At 37.1% G+C, this 19,079-nt stretch overlaps 1 protein-coding gene across 13 annotated transcripts; it reads right to left on the bottom strand.

Annotated features, from left to right (window-relative positions):
* Nucleotides 1-1,622: 1,622 nt before the first annotated feature.
* On the bottom strand, nucleotides 1,623-15,898 carry LOC132623710 (uncharacterized). 13 transcript variants are annotated; one of them, XR_009576348.1, is made up of 12 exons: nucleotides 15,441-15,894; nucleotides 12,470-12,541; nucleotides 12,266-12,390; nucleotides 12,002-12,162; nucleotides 11,344-11,413; nucleotides 10,428-10,482; nucleotides 8,919-9,002; nucleotides 8,065-8,103; nucleotides 3,340-3,386; nucleotides 2,952-3,042; nucleotides 2,274-2,546; nucleotides 1,623-2,172 (listed from the first exon to the last, which is right to left on the bottom strand). XR_009576348.1 is itself a non-coding variant. In XM_060338501.1 (11 exons), the coding sequence occupies exons 1-10, from the start codon at nucleotides 15,582-15,584 to the stop codon at nucleotides 3,000-3,002; spliced, it is 801 nt and encodes a 266-aa protein (XP_060194484.1). In that variant the 5' UTR covers nucleotides 15,585-15,893; the 3' UTR covers nucleotides 1,623-2,172; nucleotides 2,952-2,999. The 13 variants fall into 13 exon arrangements, 5 of the variants coding, with proteins under 5 accessions (XP_060194484.1, XP_060194481.1, XP_060194485.1 ...); XR_009576351.1 differs by having other exon boundaries at nucleotides 2,952-3,003; nucleotides 15,441-15,893; XR_009576353.1 differs by lacking the exon at nucleotides 8,065-8,103 and having other exon boundaries at nucleotides 15,441-15,896.
* Nucleotides 15,899-19,079: the final 3,181 nt, after the last annotated feature.

Genomic DNA, 19,079 nt, shown 5'->3' with positions numbered 1-19,079 from the left:
ATTTTTCTATTGCTTTACCATTAACAGTCTTCTAATCCACACTCACCCTTGTTCAGGTGTAGTAATTTTATTCACAGGGCAGAATTGGTCCAATGATCTACCTTGAGCATCAATAGGATCCACAGATGGATCTAGCTGCCTATTGAATTTCCACTCCTTTTTTTGTTTAGTTGTATGGACTTTTTGTTTCACCTCTTTCTGCCCTTGCTGAGCCATTTGAGTTGTTGGGCATAAGTGTCCAATTTGACAGCAAACTGGACAATATACATGACTTCATTCATACAAAATTGTTTGGTGCACCACTTTACCGTGTGAATCACACAGTCTGACACTTCCTGGTAGTGGTCTGGTGACTTTCATCTCTACCAAAAGCCTGGCATAGATAATCATGTCTGCATTTGTAGTGCAATCATCCGCATAAAGTGGCTTTCCAAGAGCACTCCTAATTCCACTTAAACCATCTTTACTCCAGTTAGTGAGGGATAGGTTATGGAGTTTACCCATATAAGAATGGTTTTAAGCACTTCCTCATTGAAGTTAAACTCAGAGGTCCAAGCCTTGGTGATAACAGGTCTGTTGTTGATAGTATATGGGCCTGAAAACAACACCTCATCCCTATCCTTAACACTGATCAACTTTACCACAAATTATCCATCATTATGATATAGGACCTAGGTTTGGATACAAAGTTCCATTGACTAGCTATATACCTTTCAATTACACCAATGGAAGGAGTATTACCAACCACATATATAATAGCTTCAAAATCCTCTTTAAGGAGATGAACAACTATTTCCCCCTCTTCAATTACATGCGGGATATATGTCAAGTTCATTCCCTTTGCAGCGAATTTGTTTCGTTCAAATAATCCAACCTATTTTTGTCCCTCCTGATTACCCTTAGCATCAGTACTCGAATTAAGAACATCAGTATTACATACCTGGCCATCAATCGAAGCTGCTTTAGTTTGAATCTCCACTAGTGGAGAAGGAACATCATTGCCCTCGAATCGACAATTGGGTTCGAGTTCGGGTTCGGGTTCGGATTACCAACAACAATAATTGAACTCGGAGCTGAAATCGAACTTGACGCCTTTGTCTTATATTTGATACAATAAGACTATGCGCTACATTTAAGATGTGTCACATAAATTGAGACGAAGAGAACAAAAGATTTACAATGCTACATCAGCTGCATGACTGATCAGCAGAAACAAAAAGTTATCTATCGACTCAGAATGAATACCTTTTTTTCTTTCATAATTTTGTATTATTTGCCCTATGGTGCTTTCACAGTAATAGACAAGTGTAAGTACAATTTTTCCAAACACCCTAAACACTTACATTTCATGATTTACATGATAGAAACATATAATCACTTAGAAGTCCCAGATTTGACTCTTGCCAATAAACAGAATACAGCCAATACACGGACTGCATTGAGTACAACAGACGAGCTGAACAAAATATCACATGAAGCCAATAGGCATGTTTAGCAGATATATAATTCAAGAAGTTCTTAAAGAAATGAACTTTGCTCTGTGGGGGAATGAACAACGCAAACTAGAATGCAGTGATTCCGTAACCACCATGCACAATTTGAGAGCTGCAGCAGGAAAGGGGTGCACGCAACATCATAAGAGGTTATATTTGCAATATTATCAAAGCTAGAACAATTAACTGATCCAACTTGTATATCACTCACTCCCTATAAGCAGACAATGCTGTACAATGTAGAATGGACACAACTTGTAAATACAACATCCAACTTTTCTGAAACTATTGTTGAATTAGGGGGGAAAGGACAGCAAGAACTGGGAAAGATAATTAAATGTATGCATCTCCATGATGTCGTCACAAGGTAGAAGGTATAACCCAAGAGGCAAATGTATGTTGAAGGTAGCATCAGCCCAAGATGCGCACATGGTTGGAACTTTTTTCAAGATGCATGTATTTATAGTGATCCCAAAATTACCGTCACAAAGTTGTTAGTGCAGTGATAACTAGGCATCCATTGACTTAAAATTCTGTTTCGTCTCTGATATAGCCTCTCGTGACACTATATCACCTTCGCGTCTCATTTTGAGAAAGCTGATCCCTGAGGTCCTTGAGAGCATCCACAACTTCTGCATCGAGGTTGTGCTTTAACAATTTACCTTGCATAGAAGTAGATCTGCAAAGAAATCGATACATCAAGCAACTATTAGCATCGCATTAGTTGTGAATAAAAAAAATTACATAAGTGTGAAACAAAGACAATGTTGAATAGGATACATTAGTCATACTATAGCCTCCCATTACTAGTTTCACCAATTGATTCGACAGCTGGAAAGGAAAGGAGTATCCTGAATGGGTAGTTATACATAGTTTTTTTCAAATAACCGTGGTGTCCGGGCCAGCTTGCGCGCCCTTGGATTTTTGTCTGTTGGGATTTGAACGTGAGACCCCATGGTTCTTAACCCACTTCATTGACCACCAGGCCACACCCTTAGGTGCGATAGTTATATATAGTTGACGAGATTGAAATGTCCACAATGCAAATGATAACTACTTCAGCGGAAGGGGAAAAGAGCAATAACAACAAAAAGCAACATCAGTACCACAATTTCCTAATTTTATTGTGCACACACAATCATACAAAATGTGTATTGTCAACCTTTTACTTCAAGAATTTCTAACTATGTGTCTTCAGTTAAACGTAAAACCAAGAAAATGATTCACGAGACAATTGCCTTTGGGTTTAGCTTACAGCAGTTAGTGAGGTACGTACTGTTATTAGTTCTGGCGTATACTTGTTTGTCAAGCATAACCTAGCATTTTCTTTGTCATATCAGAAGAAACAAGACAGACTAGAAAATACATTAGACTTCATCAACATGCTAGAGTTTACATTCTCACCCGCTTAGCAAAGGACAAGGGGCTTGAGTAGGTCAAGTACTAAATGACGCTTACCTACATGCTGTAAGAAAGATGAAGGATCCAGCAATGTCCCTTCAAACCTCAACTAGATTAAGTAGATTGTAAGGCTAATCACAAGAAATGCCTTCAAAACAACTTTAAACAAGTTAAAAAATCATTATTGAAAACTCTCTTTAAGAAAGCCTGATACATTATATGCATTACAAAAAAACAAGTGTAAGGTAAATACAAGAACAAACCATTGCAAACTAGCATCCACTAAGTTAAATATTTTTTCTTGAGAGGTCAAGGAAGAATATGGAAAAGGTGAGTGGCTTCAACCTTCCAAAAATACATTCAGATGAATCTTTTTCCAACCAAAGTAAGGGGGGAATCTTCAGATTACAGAAGAAATGAAAACAATTCAAGCTACGCAATATACCTATGTTCCCGCAGCATTCTCTCAACCTCCTTATGTGAAGCTTTGATCTACATCATCTCAAAGGATCAGGGAAATTACATCAGAAGTAGGGTGCAGACTATACATAGAAGTATCTGTTACTACTTAGTGCAAACACTTTATCAGAACATTCAAGCACCTAGTCTTCATATCCATGACAGAATACAGGTGTTAGACACTTTTAACTAAAACAAAGTAGGATAACATGCCAATGCCAACAGCGCAAACCACGTTCTTAAAGCCTCTAATCCAAATGTCAGTTATACTCAAAATAAGACTAGTCTCAGAGTACATGTACCGTACAAAAAACATTTTTTACTAGTAAGTTGTTGCTCGGACTCTCCAATGATGTCGCACCCGTGTCGGATCCTTAAAAATGCACTACTTTTGGAGGATCCGACATGCACCCATGTCCATTTTTAAAGAGTCTGAGTAGCATACTTACTACGCAATACATTAGGGCAAAGGACCATATAGCTTTAAACTTAACACAACAGTATTGCATAAGCTCTACACTATAATTACTCCCATGTAAGCCCTTGAACTTCCTTTTTGGACTCAAGAAGCACCTTTCAATAGGTTGTTAGGTTACGCCCATTAAGTTGAGGAGCAACTCCCATAATTTTCCATTAGAAAGAAAATGGAGAAGGAAAAAAAGATAAGAAGATTGAGAAAGAAAAAAAAGGAAAGAAAAGAAAGAGAATTACAAATATTAAAGAATAAAAAGATAAAAAACAAAGAGATTTTTGGGAAGGAAAAAGGAAGCCTCTAAACATGAATATTTAACTAACGAAAACAAATTTTAATAATAAACGAAAATAAAATAGATGTGATTTTCCAAGAGATTAAAGAGAATTAAAAAGGCATAATATATAAATAGGCACTCAAACTTGGCCTCACTGTGTCTCATGGCCACCCGATGCTGACGTGACACATAATTTTGGAGGTGTCTAGATGATCATTTTGTAAGTTGGAATGTTCAACTGACAGTGGGGGCAAGTTGAGGTGTTCATATGTGCACTCCCAAAGTTGGAGCGCTTACTTGCCGGCTAAGGCCAAGTTTGAGTGCCTGTTTACGTATTATGTCAATTAAAAATGCAACACAAAGTTGAAGATTTTGTTTGTTTCCTTCTCCATCTCCTTCCCTCAGGAAATTCGTTGCCCCTCAACCTAACGGTCTTGTAATCGATTGAGCTTCTTGAGTTCAAAATAAGAATCTGACTAGATGATAGTAAAGATAGCTTCAAAAAAAATTGGATAAAGGAGAGTAAAAATAGTATTTAAGACCTTATGTGATAAGTCTCTTGTGAAATTTAAGGGCCCATAGGGTCCAGCACAAAAATTGAAAACAAAAACTCATTCGGGTAATAGTTGTCTCAGCCTATCAGGTGCCATGCCAATATTATCTGGCATTTCACCGAAGACTAGAAATAAGTTTGTTTTACTGGGAATTACACAGAAAAGGAACAATAGACCTGAACATAGTAAGTTTTGTTATGTAGGGTAACACTTGGTCAAAGAACAATAATAGTTGAATGGAACCAGGCTAAAATCAGGGTACACTGTGCAAACTAGGATGTTTTGTTTGAGAAGTTTGCCGCCGGTAATTGTGTTTTTGGACCAATATCTGAGCTGGTTTCACACTACTTCCGGTTCCCGAAATTTCATTAAATGTTCACATTGATATAGCATGGAGCCATGGACCAAGCTGACTTAACTATACAGGGTACACCTGACGCTGGCCATGTTGGACTCTGACAATGCAAAAACCTCCCTACAACAGAAAACAGAAATTGGAATCCTGTAGAAAATCATACTACGTGCTACAAAATTGACCTTAGAACCCAAGCGTCTTGTGGAACTATGTAACGACACGCTTGGTCGTTATAGTCTTTTCGGCACTTTTGACCCTTCCCCGAGCTTGGTTAGCTCACTTTTGACCCGAGGGGACCGTTGACACGCTTCCCGAGGTGTTCGGGGTTGATTTTGGTGACTTTTTGGGAAAAAATCGCTTTAAGCAAAAAGAGCTGACTCAAAGTTGACTTTTAGGTAAACGAACCTTTTTCGGAAATCCATCGATTTCGAGAGGTCCGGATGGTCATTTAGAACTTGTGTGCATATCTAGTTCGGTTCCCATTGCACTCAGGTGCATTTTGGGACTTGGGTTGGGAAGTTGGAATTGAGGCATCGGGGGTTGACTTGGTCAACGAGACCTCCGTTGGGAATTTTGAGGCCAGGAGTGCGTTCGTAGCGGGTTTTATGTGTGTCTGTGTATGTGGTTTGTGAGCAGATGGCCTCGGGTATTAGTCGGGATTTCGGATTAAGATTGTGTTTATTTTGGGAATTTCTGGTGCTGGTATCCGCCCCAGCGGTACCGCCGTAGCGGTTGGGTAGACTACCATAATGGCCTAGAGCATTTGTGGGAATACCGTCAGGGGGTCTAAGAGGCCGTTGGAGCGGGACCGCAGCAGCCACAGTAACGGTATCGGGCATGTTATTCTATTAATTGTGTATTAAAGCCCTTAGTCTCTCAGTTATTACTATTCCGAAATCTGAGCTATTGGGAGCAAATCTAGGGTATTCTATGAGAAAATTCTTAGTGGTAAGTCCTTCTAATCCCTTTGCTATTCCATTATCCCTAATCATCTTAGAATCCCTTTATGTTGATAGTTCATTAAGTAATTGAAGATTAAGAAGGGGTTCCATAAATATTCTTTCTAGGCTTCTAAATCATGATTTGTTGGTTGGGTTAGCTTTTTTAAGCATTGAATTGATGATTAGAATCCTCTATTTCATTTCTTCCTAATTAGAGGCTAATTTGTGGAATTGAAAGTTAGGGTTTGTGCCCAAATTTGGGGGTTTTGCCTAGAATCCGAAATTGAGTGAATTGTTGATTATTCTAGCTTGCTATTGATGGGAATTGACCACGTAGAGGTTTAATTTCATGCTGGGACCTTTAGATTCCTAATTTCACCTTTCTAGTTCATAAACTTTATTCCATAGGTTAGGGATTTGGGTCTTGAATAGCAGTAGGGTTTGTTTGATGTTCTTCTTGATTCTAATTCCATGATTCTAATATGCTTAGACTTTCTTGATCTCGAGGCTCAAAGGAAAGGAAAGGCTAAGGAGTGATTGTTGGTGATATTGTTGTTCGGCCTTCCAGGTAGGTTACGATTTACCCTATGGTGAGACTTCGTTTAGCGAAGCATATATTTAAACGATATTATCGGAGAAAGCATGTAAACCTTCGGGTGTGAAGTTGAGTTGGATATTGTCTTAGGTTAGGCCCTGTTGTGTGATTGGGGCTAGCCACCCCGTTGTGATGTGATTTGATTTGTTCTATTGTTGTTGATTTGATGCCACGTGATGATACTAGATATTGGAGAGTATTGATATATCTTGATCATGATATTGTAGCATCTTACTTGTTGACGTTTGATACGAGGATAGTATTCTACATGGCTTGTGTAGCCTTTTCATGATATTGTAGTATCTTACTTGTTGACGTTTGATACGAGAATAGTGTTCTATATGGCTTGTGTAGCCTTTTCATGATATTGTTGGCGTACCCATGCTTGGTACTTGTAATATTGATCTGATTATTGACATTGAACTCATACATTGCACGCATTCTCATCCTGCATGATATATTGTTGACACACTGATGATACTTGAGGAAACACTGTGATGAGTTGGGCTCAGTTGGATGAGAGTGACGTGAGGACCGATATCCGATGGTTGTCCCGAAATCGAGGTTGTGCGTACCGATTGCCAAGGTTTTTGCCGGAATCATGAGGCAGCGGTTGTCGAGGTTTATGCCGGAGCCGTGAGGTACATGGACTCCGCAGGTCCCCCATGGGTTGTGCTACCGAGATGTTGATATTTCCGTTCGGAGTACATGTGTACACAGCATTGCATTGCATATACATTTCATACATTATTGCATTGCATTGCACTTGGCTTCTGTTGTAATATTCTTGTGATATACGGATTCGGACTGAGTATTTGAGACTTGACACAACTGGGTTTAGATGCTATAACCTAGGTGATGACATGACTTGATTTCTGGCTTGTGTTTGACTTATACCTTGATTGATTACCTGTATATTTTACTTTATTGACTTGATATGTGTTAGCTAAACTTAGTCGCCTCTGATACCTATCAGTACTTGTTGTTTGTACTGACCTGCACTTGCTGCATTCTTTTATGAATGCAGAGTTCTAGGTAGGATCGACCTCCATATCTCGTGGCTGATCTTTGTGCGAGAGTTGCTGCTCAGAGTCTTACAGGGTGAGCATGGGGACGTTCGCCGCCTTGGAGATTCTTCCTTATTCTATGTCTTATTTACGTTCCGAGACATATTCAGACATTTGATGTATTTTGTTATTTTCAGACTTGTATCTAGTTAATTGCTCTTGTATGATTAGACAGATATCTGGGGAGGTTTGATGTATTCCGCGTATTCTATCTATTATTATGTCAGACTTATGTATTTCTATCTCTTCCGCTTGTTTATTTATTAATTCATGTATTTGAGACTGTTGGGATAAGGGTTCGCCTACCGAGGTCGGAAAGGTAGGTGCCCGCGCAACTTAGCTAGTTTAGCTATTTGAGACTCTCAACTTCGTTTCTTCTGTTTCGAGACATGAAGTAGCAAAGCAAATTGAGAGATGACAAAGATTAAGAAGATGATATTTGCATATTACCTCAGAGATTAATGCCTTGCAGCTCCAAACAAAAGCCCCCTGGTATAACCATAAAAATTTGAACAAGGAAATCAGTCTCTACCCAAAGGATGTTGGCTAGAGAATGGATGGCGATGAAAAGAGGTCGCCAACTGTGGCTGAAATAGCTACTCATTTTATTTTTTTATTCTGAAACAGATAGCTAATGGCTTTACTGCCATGGAAGCTTAGAGTACCAGAAAATTTTGAAATGCGTGAGTGCTATCAGAAATATATAATCAGATTCAAAGCAGAGGGCAAAGTTATTGGTGTACTTCAGTTAGTATATGGATCAGGATATCACAGGCATAAGAACTTCACTTGAATTAAGAAAATTCTGAAGGAACATGACATTTAAAACCAATATGTATGTAACTCAAATACCAGCAAAAGAAATCTGTTTCTGCCTTTTGATTAAAGAGTTGATGATAGTAACCATGCACTTCACAGTTCGCTTGTTTTGTTTTTTGGACAAGTAACATTAACAAAAATGGCCTTTGACAAATGGACGCACAATGCACAACTTGAAGTGTAGTGTTAAGCCTGAAAAGAAAATCTGAGAAATGAAGAAATATTTGAGTTAATAGTTGAACAAATTTAGCCAGTCTGCCTAACTAAAGTGAATGCCCCCACCCCCAGTCACTGACCCAAAGGGATGAGAGCTATTCCAACCATTTGATACTATACCAACCTCAAAGAACTTGCACTAAAATAGTCATTTTAGTCAAAGAAGAAAAGGAGCGTTTCACAACCATCCTCTTTCCAAAACAAAAATGTTAGAAGCAAACTGATTGTTCTTTTTCGTTTAGATCACATGTCAAGGTAGAAGTACATACTGCTCCATAGGCTGCATGCTGCTGATTATGATCAGATGTGACAACCCAGACTTTTGGACACCCATCCTCCCTTAACGCGACCACCTATCAATGTTATGGAGAACAAATCTATCAGTCCAAATATTATACATAAAGGTATGTGCATCAAGCAAACTAGTTTTTATTATCCATTGTAAGGCAGTTTTGCATCTAATGGTGGTGTTGCAGATCACACAAGAACTGGAGAGGTAACTTTCACGTTCAACCATACCAAGTACAATTCCCCTTCAACCTCTTGTGGTCCAAACTCTAATGTCAGCAAAATAGACTAGGAAATTCATGGGACATACACTATGATTTCACATGAATACCATGCATTCATCTGGTTAAGGATTAAGCTAGACATGGTTTTCTGTAATAGAAATTAATAGCCTGTTTGGCCAAGCTTCTAAAATCAGCTTATATTGAAAAGTGCTTTTCAAAAAAGTATTTTTGGTGAGAAACAGTTTTGTTTGGCTAATCAATTTGAAAAGCACTTTTGAGCGACAATTAATGTTTGGCCAAGCTTTTAAAAAGTGTTTTATTTCCTAAAAAGTGTTTTTCAAGAAAGTACTTTTGGAGAAAAGCCACTTTCTTTTAGCTTCTAAAAACAGCTTCTGCTACTCCCCAGAAGCACTTATTTTGTCCTAAAAGCTTGGCAAACACCTCACTTTTTAAAATAAGCACTTTTGGCCTCGCAAAAGCTTGGCCAAACAGGCTACAAAAAGGATTAGCACAAAAGTGCGCTATCTTGATCCTAAATGCACAATCTTGACAGCAAAATCTGCACTGTATTATGACATGGATAAAAAGGTAAGAACAGATGAACATCAACCCATACTAAGTCAAAGCAATGATTCAACCTTAACTTCTAATGCAAATGAGCATTCATTTTGCAATTGTTCTCGCAGAAAGACGATTTACCATCAAAAAATGCTATCAAGATAACATACTTCTAGTACATTGGATGTTCTAGCTTTGAGGGGAATCAGGTGGACAATGCCAAGGAGTACATTGGATGTTCTAGCTTGGTAGAATAGAGATGGGAATATGTCAGGACACAGGGAGAGATGGAAGATTGTCCCAGCTTGCATTTGGTGGACAATTTGGAAGGAGAGTAACCAGAGATGTTTTAAAGACAAGAGTATCTCCTTTCAGAAATTGAAAATGAATTGTCTAGTTTTTTTCTATTTTTGGTGTATTCATGACCTTCCTCAAGAGGCTGAGGACATTGTCACTGTTTTAGATTGTCTGTGAAGGTCCTAGGTGGTAGGTTTTGCCTTTGTAACCACTACTTGTAAGTATTACTGAAGTACACCTTTGGTGTAGCTTTGTCTATAATAGAATGTTAACTGTTTCAAAACAAAAACAAAAAAACAAAAAAAATAACATACTTCTAGTACCAGCACACATTGTTAAATTCATTCACCCACCAACTTGAAAATAAAAATGATAAATCTTCTCTAAAATTGAACTTCATCACATTCTCACCTCCTTCTCAATCCATGCATCAGCACATGTTTCACTTGAGTATACTACATCAACGCTGCAAAACAAAGTAGCTAGTCATGGAACTCTACTACTAGAATGCATATCAAGAGCTTTAATAGGACAAGTAGATCGATACAAGATCTAAGAAACTGAAAAGTAGACGTATAAATGAACTGTCATTTTAAAAATTGACCATTGCAAGTTTGGTTTCTGAATCAAATATCAAGGAACATGAAAAATATGATAATGAAATCAGACTTCTTCTTTTGTCACTTGAACAACTCAAAAGTGGGAGAAAATAGAGACTGAAAAAAACCACAACAAGAAATCCTTGAAAGTATACTCAATTCCAGACTCATAATTGTTTTTATATTATAAACAATGAATAAAACAAGTAAAATAATATAATAGACGTGATATCACGTCAAGGCCCAAGAATATTTCACAAGCATGTGTCACTGCCTTGCTATTAACAATCAATAGCATATAGCATTAGTATGCAATGGCATATCCACATATTACCTTTTGAAAGGAGGAGAAGAGTCTGACTCCATAAGTTGAAACTACGCAATGACAGAACAAGCAAAAGAGTAATACTCCTTCCGTTTCAATTTGTTTGTCTGGCTTTGACTTGGCACGGAGATTAAGAAAGTAAAGAAGACTTTTGAATCTTGTGGTCTTAAACTAAAGATATGTATACCAAAATGCCCTTTAATCTTGTAGTCCTAAACATGTCATGTGGAAAATTGGAATTAAAGAGTTGCCAAAAAAGGAAAGAGGCACAGACTAAAAAGGAAAGTAAGACAAACAAATTGAAATGGAGGGAGTCGCAAATCCGAGAGCCTGTCCATCAGACAGATATATATCCACAGAACGTAACTGTGGGGGTTGCTTATCATTGTCTAATAGGAATTACCCCTCAAAGTTTTCCTTGTGTGTAGGTAGTCCAGACATCATGGCATCAAATACAACCACCACTTTCACCTCTGCAATATACTGAAATGAGATAGGGACATTTATCCATCGAGAATTAATTAGACATGAATAAGTATACAGAGAGCACTAGTTTGACAATACGGGATTTCTACCAGCTTATTTCAATCTAGATGCCAATTATCTGATGGAAAACAGAAGAAAACACCAACATAAAGCTTTGCAAGAAAAATATAACTAGTCCTAGAAAATAGTCATCTAATAGAAAACAGTAGCAGAATCTGTATCAGATAACTACTTCAGAAAATACAAGTATCAGAGAAGGTAATCGCTACAAGGATAGTTATGATCCTTTCAAGTGAATTTTGAGACGCAACTATGAAAAGGGCAGCCCGGTGCACAAAGCAACCTGCGTTCACACAGGGTATGGGGAAGGGATACACCACAAGGAAGTATGATGTAGGCCGCCTAGCCTAATGCAAGTACCAGTGCCTGATTCCACAACTCGAATAAGTGACATATAAGTCACACGGAGATAACTTTATTCATGTTATTCTAGAGCCAGGCTCTTCTACATGTGCCCTAGCAAGCTTTAACGCAACATAGTAACAGGCTCATTGAAGGATAAGAAGAACCCAAACCTCTTAGCAAACTGAATGATACAAGTTCATCAATGAGCTTTTGACGAGCAATGTCAAGACTTCCATTCATAAAATGCTTCTTCAACTTTGGCCAATATCCACACACATTATATCCATCAACAAGCAAGACGGGAACTGCAATATCTAATACCTGATTTGTACTACAGAAAGTTCAAAGAAACCAGTAGTTTCTCAACTCATCCATTATGATGTCTACCGAACAAGAAAATTCATTATAGATGAGACCTGGAAAAAAAAAATTACTAGTATAGTGCCAAAGTAGGATCGCGATAGATCTCATCGTCTTCTGGCAGGTCTTCCTTCTCCACCTTCTTCTTACGATAACTAGTAGCAGGCTTCGGAGTACTGGATTTTCTCTTTTGGAACTCCTAAAGGATTTTTCCGCAATATGAATTGCTGAAAGGAATATTTAAATACAGGCTCCATTGATATTAATCGAAGACTGACCTTCCATAATCTTAGGAACTGCAAATTCTGCTTCAAGTTTGATGTAATCCTCGGAGGAGGTGTCTCAGTATCCTATTTGAACTCGAAGAAATAAAGTATATAAGATTTAAATATTTCAGCTTGACATTCAAATTAGAGAACAATCTTGTCATTTCTAGGTGGAATTATCAAAGTACTTTAAAAATTGTAAAAAGTACGCAAATATCAGTTGAAAAATGGGAAAGATTGGCAAAACTAGGACACATTTCCAGTGGACGGATTAATACATGGTTTGGTATCCCATGACGTCCAAATAACTGTTTGCTGCAATTAGTTTTCAGCAACTGTGATTTTGTGTCCAATTTAATAATTTCTCCATCATACAATTATGATCCCCAAAAATCTTTTCAGTTGACCAGCTCCAGCACTCAATGAAAATTACTTTCAAAATCCACTTCTAACACTTGCATGTCTAGGTGGCCATAGAAGCGATAGATCCACTTGTGAGCAACTTAGATATACTGCAGCAAGATTATTTCATAAAAAAAACAATAGATAGACAGACGAACATTTCCAATCACTTCAAAACAAATGGAGTGCCTATATGTTTGACAAAGCGAGCAAAGTTTCTTCGTTACTTCTATCATTTCTGATAACTCACCTTATCCATAACATCGAAAAGATTGTGATTGCTAACAAGGAAGCTATTTAGAGTACTTAAAAAGACAAAAAGCACTCTGTCTTTAGGTAGACGAATGATGCCAAGTTCTGTACATTTCTATCCCATGGTGTCAGCAACAAAAAGTACTACTCCCTCTGTTTCAATTTATATGTCTTGCTGTCCTTTTAATTTGTTTCAAGTAAAGACCACCTTTTATTTTTATTTTTTTTATTTTTTTCACACTTCCCCTAGGAGCTTCCCCTTTTTGCTTCCTTGGTGAGTCGAACCCACAACCTTCGGGTTAGAGGTGGACGGTGCTTACCATCTGAGCAACCCCCTCTTGTTCTCTTTTTTTTCTAATAACTCTTTAATTCCAATATCCTACATAGCATGTTTAAGACCACAAGAATCAAAAGGCATTTTGGTACATTATACACATCTTTGGTACATTATACACATCTTTAGATTAAGACCACAAGATATAAAAGTCTTCCTTACTTTATTAAACTCCGAGGCAGTCAAACTAAAACACATAAAATAAGCGAGGAAGTGCTTTATTATCAAGCTGCTGAATATCACAATGAGCGTTTAGGGTCCTTATATACTGAGATTTTCTTGGGTCATGATCAAAGCACAACAATGCTTCATATCCTATTACTCACATTTTATCTATTTTGCCTTGATAATTCTTAAGTCCAGTTATAGTATCTTCCCTGTAGTTTGTCATTAAATGTGTTCATTTACATCATAGTCCTAGCAATCTCTTATGTTTCTTAAAACAAGGTATAACTAACTAGACAACCTAAATCATTAGTAGATTTTATTTCCTTTTCCTTTATTGAGTGAAATCTCTATAAACTTTACAGCTAATGTTTCTTTAAATTAAATTTAAAATTCTAAAATATGATACTACTAGATTTTGATTTTTCAAAATTTGACATCTAATAGAGTAAGGAACGTAAAAGTTTTTTTTTTTTTTAATTTACTTTACTTTATAGAACAATAGCAACCATTTGTACAATGAATTCATTATGGTAAAAGAAAACTATATGTCTAAAAGATATTAAGAAATTAACCAAAGTTTGAAATACAATAGACAGGGAAGTATATTTAAACAATAGTTGGTTCATAACTAAAAAGTAGCAGTCCAACTAACTTTTGATGAAGAGAGGAATATTCTCCAAATGAAATATTGAACTATAGTGGAGGTTAGTTTATACTCAAATTTGGCGGGGCAATCAGGAAATATGATAATTTAGAGAGGAGGTTAATGACCAAGTACTTAAGATAGGCTACAAGAACCCCGTTTTCTTTCTCCTTAAATACTTGTTTATTGTGACCAAGAGGTCACGGGTTTGACCCGTGGAAACAACCTCTTGCTGAAATGCAGGGCAAGGCTGCGTACAATAGACCCTTGTGGTCCGGTCCTTCCCCGAACCCCGCGCATAGCGGGAGCTTAGTGCACCGGGCTGCCCTTTTATATACTTGTTTATTGTTTCTTGAAGTCCCATTAACTTTTATGTCTCCTTTCAGTATTATCCAAAAGCATAATGACATTGGCTCCTTATCATTCTAGAACAGACCCGATGCAGCATCACAATCTACTTCTCTACAGGGATAGATGTAGTTTAAGAAGTTATGGGTTTATCCAAACCCAGTAGTATTAGCTCAGACCATGTATTATATGTTAAAAGATTCACTAATAAGTACAAATAATAGATTTCAAACAAATAAATCAGAACGGCTTGGTCTAATTTCAAACTCGAACCGTCAAATTCTGGATCCTCCTCAGCTTCTCTGTTTACCCGAGAGTACATTTCCATTTGGAAGAAACTTATCACCAAATGTGTATGACAAATCTGAATGGTTTTTCACAGAACTTCCGTCAAGAGCAATAATTGATCACTTCTCTTTTTCTAATTGAAGAATCAGCATATACTAAACACTAGTCCCTCAACCACAAATTTAAAATTCCAGTTGTTAATTTATAATGGTGATGTGCAGGCCAACTTGCAAAATTCCATTCTGATTTTCCATATCTTGTAAAGGACCAGATGATGCATCAATAGTCGCCTGTTCTTCTTGCCCCAGTATGAGACTATTCTTTTTCTGAAAAACAAATCACATTTCTACCTCTCTTTTATTTTTATTTTTTGGGACTATTCCATCCCAGAAAAAAACACGTTTTACCCCCATAAGTGTTTGCATTAGTTCGAATCAAAATTCATTAGTCCTCAATGAAGACATAATTAAGAATATGCTATGATAGACCTAAAAATGAATTCAGATAAATACAAGAAGAGGAAAGGTAAGCAAGGAGAGAGTAGGTACTTTAGAAGAGGGTGTGTCGGAACTCTTGGTCTTCTTAGCCATAATTGTGTAAGCATGAGTGGGCTTGATGTACGCGTTACAGCCAATGCCAGTGTATGCAAATGCAAAGGCTGATAGTGTTTCTGAGAAAGATATACCTTTCATGGGTGTACGTTTACCACTACCTCATCATTCTGCATTTTCTTCAATACCAAAACACACTAATAACTCAAAATCCTTCTTCCAATTCTACTTGCTCCAGTATGTGTAATATCAATCTAATTGCTCTGCGGTGGGTCTACTTTTACATTCTACTAATTACTCAAACTCTGATTGAGTACTTCTAAAGCAACTACGACACCACGACTTGGAGAAAACAGCAGAGATGAAGTGTAGTTGGAGTCGTGGAGGGAACATAGCCATCCGTTTCGTTTTGCCTCTTCAAATGGGCCGCTTCCTCTATTTGTATAGTGCTACCCAAGCATGCGTGCCTCTTCAAATGGGCCCCTTCCTCTATTTGTATAGTCCGGAACCAACCCAAAAAAAACCATTTGAACCAAAATATTCCAACAAAAAAAAAGTGACCATACTACCTTTAACGCCTTTAAAAGAGTCCTTTTTTTTTCTTTTGGTTAAACTCCTCTTTCTTTACACCTTTTTACGTACTTTAGTCATAGATTAATCATGTTTCGGGACTTTAAAACTTTAATATTTTATATAGAACCCTACTTGTTTTTGTGCGATTAATAAGGTAGGCTCAATACATCAAAGATAAGCAAAATTTCGGATTGTCATTTTAGTGGTTGAAAAGTACTCGAACTCCATTTTTGTTTGAAGACTTGGTGTCATTAGCTTTAAGTTATAACAATACGAAAATACTTAACTTGTTCATTAATAACAAACCGAAAGTAGAAAAAATACAATCATCAAAGAAAGAAAAAACTTAAAATACATTTATCAATTCATGCCCTTGAGTTGATGCAAAACTAAACTTACTAATATTCTTCAAATTAACAACATCATCATAAATTAAACATAAAATTAAAATCACAATATTCCTAATCATCATCAGAATAGAAGTCCTCAACTTCGTCCTCAGAACAATATTTTGGGTTTCTTAAGACATATCTTTTTTCTGCAGATGCTAATTCTCTACTTGTTGATGATGTTTGTTCTTCGACCAACTTTAGCATGTAAAATCTATAACGTCTTGCTAGCATTCTGCTGTTTTCTTTTCTAATCCTTTGTACGGCAGCCTCGCATGTTTCTGGACCTACTCGATGCATGGTTATTGAGTACCTTGTTGGGATTTGAGCGTTGAGATTTTTCAAGTCACGACAAGACGTTGTGATTCGGCATACCGATATGCCCATTCGTGACGTAAACCACAATAATATTCACGTGGATCTGAATATTTTAACTCACGAAAATCGTCATTACGCTCTATTAAAAGGTAGGGCTTGAAATCGTCTAGCACGAATTCACTGTTATCAGTTGAGGAATCACCGGAATAGTTGCTTTGATTTGAGTTGTCATCACCACTACTATTCAAATCCTGTGGAAAAAATGTCGACTAATCTATATTTCTACTATTCGACATTGAATTTTAAGTAGATACTAAGTAGCAAAAGGCTCTTTATATAAGTATCAAACTCAATAGGTTGTGGGATCATGACTATGACTCCACCAAATTTATTTAATACAGTACAACTATTAATAATATCATGGGGAATCATCGTTATCGGACATCTCACAGTCCGAATCCCACTTGGATCTGAATCTAGCATAACTATGTTGACCATATTCTACCCTGAGGCAACGTATTTTCATCCGATTGTTCTCTTCGCGAAAATGGTTAAGAGCAAAATTCAACTCTTGTGGAGTGCCACGAGGCATTGACATAGCATGTCTTTTTGGGCGTTTAAGCCCTAGTGACCTCAAGTTTTGTTCTAGTGCTGCAGCCTCCCTAACACGCCAATTCCACTCGCCTGTCATCATATTCTTGTAACATTGGTTGTATCTTTAGTTCGGGTTATTCGAGTATTCAAAATCTTCACCCAATTCCCATGTCCTACCCATTGCGTCGAATATATCTCCTAGAGAGAACGTTGTAATACGACTAATATCTCCAAATTGGTTAAAAAATGACATAGTAACTAAATTTTCTGTGGTTGGTAGTTATTCGTCAATTACGTTATATAACACTTTCTAGCATGAAACGTAAATTTTGGATTCGAATTATGACGTTTCTCTGTATGACAACTGAGGTGGACAACACAGCGCACAGATATAGCGCGGTAATATACTGCGTTATGTCAGAATAATGCAGTAATTTACTGCATTATCTATTAATAACGCATTAATTTACTGCGTTATTCTGACATAAAGCAGTAAATTACTAGGCTATATCTGTGCAAACTGGACTATACTGACATAACGCAGTAAATTCATGCGTTATGCAACACTCCGTATTTAATTTGACTGGACGTAACACTGCAAGACACACTAATTGCATGCATGCGTTGATTGAAAATTCAAACGCATTCAAACCTTATTAATACGGATTTTGTATGAAAGGAAAACACAGTTTCTAAGTTTCATCTAATTTCTTTATTTTACACAAATTCTAAGTTTCATCCAACTTTTACATTTTGTACTCCTAAATTAGTCAAGAAATGGAATATGCTTCAAAAATTAGAGTTTCTTTATTCTGGGATGGAGAAATTATATTTGAGGAAAATAATTTGCGTTATGATTCTCCCCCAAAATACCATGTTAAGTGTCCACTTAAAATTCTCAAAACTACTCCAAGCCTTGTATAATAGACTACAAGTGAGTATCGGTGATTTTGATTTAAATATAATTAGAAGATATCCAATATCATTTAAGCCTCAAGGTGTAGTTAGTTATGGGCAGTGGTATATTCAAGACGATGATTCTTTGACGGATTATTTCAAGGCGCCTTACTATTATAGGGAATGCATAACTTTAAACGTCCTTGAAATGTACGTACAAAAGGTCCCCATTAATCGACTTGAAGTCATGGTTATAGCTCCTCGGGAAGCCCGAAATAGACCTCATAGGGCAACCCATCTAGAATTCAGGCTGAAGTTACTGAAGCGGAACCTACCCATGAACACAATTACCTTGATATGAGGACTTATGAAGGCATTTTGAGGAGCCAAATTCCTCTGGAAATTTTAAGTCAGCAATTTGATGGGCAGTGGTAAATATTCATTATTATCATTATTATTATGTGTAGTAGCATTTGTTTATTACTTGAATGCTACTAATGATGTTGATTATATTTTTTACGGGTTATACACCTACTCAAAACGATGGTCCTTCCTCAAGTTTCGGTGCAGTTGATTACTATCGGTACGTCTACTTTTTTAACATCAATAGTATTATTTGATGTCTAGTAGTTAAAATACGCTAGTTTCTTATGTAGGGAAAATGTGGTTTTTGCACCAAATTATAGGCAAAGAGCTGCTCTGGATGGTCCGGATTATTTGAATTAGATAGTGACATCATCAAGTGAAAGGGAGGGAATACCTAATGCGGAGGAAAGTGAAGATGAAGAAAGTGAGGATGACGTTGAGGTTGGTACTAATCCTCAATACCAAGTAGAACTGTTGCAAGACATGATGAATAGTCCGG

Source organism: Lycium barbarum, chromosome 12 (assembly GCF_019175385.1).
Source record: "Lycium barbarum isolate Lr01 chromosome 12, ASM1917538v2, whole genome shotgun sequence".
NCBI classification, from domain to species: Eukaryota; Viridiplantae; Streptophyta; class Magnoliopsida; order Solanales; family Solanaceae; genus Lycium; species Lycium barbarum.
The sequence above is the reverse complement of the archived record's forward strand: the minus strand, read 5'-3'. Positions and strand labels throughout refer to the sequence as shown.

Coding starts and splice junctions, on each gene's coding strand:
- LOC132623710 (XM_060338498.1), bottom strand. CDS start 15,584: ATGAAAGGTATATCTTTCTCAGAAACACTATCAGCCTTTGCATTTGCA. Junction 12,542..15,440: donor CCGACACACCCTCTTCTAAA/GTACCTACTCTC, acceptor GAGTTCAAATAG/GATACTGAGACACCTCCTCC. Junction 3,387..8,064: donor GCAAGGCATTAATCTCTGAG/GTAATATGCAAA, acceptor GAGATGATGTAG/ATCAAAGCTTCACATAAGGA.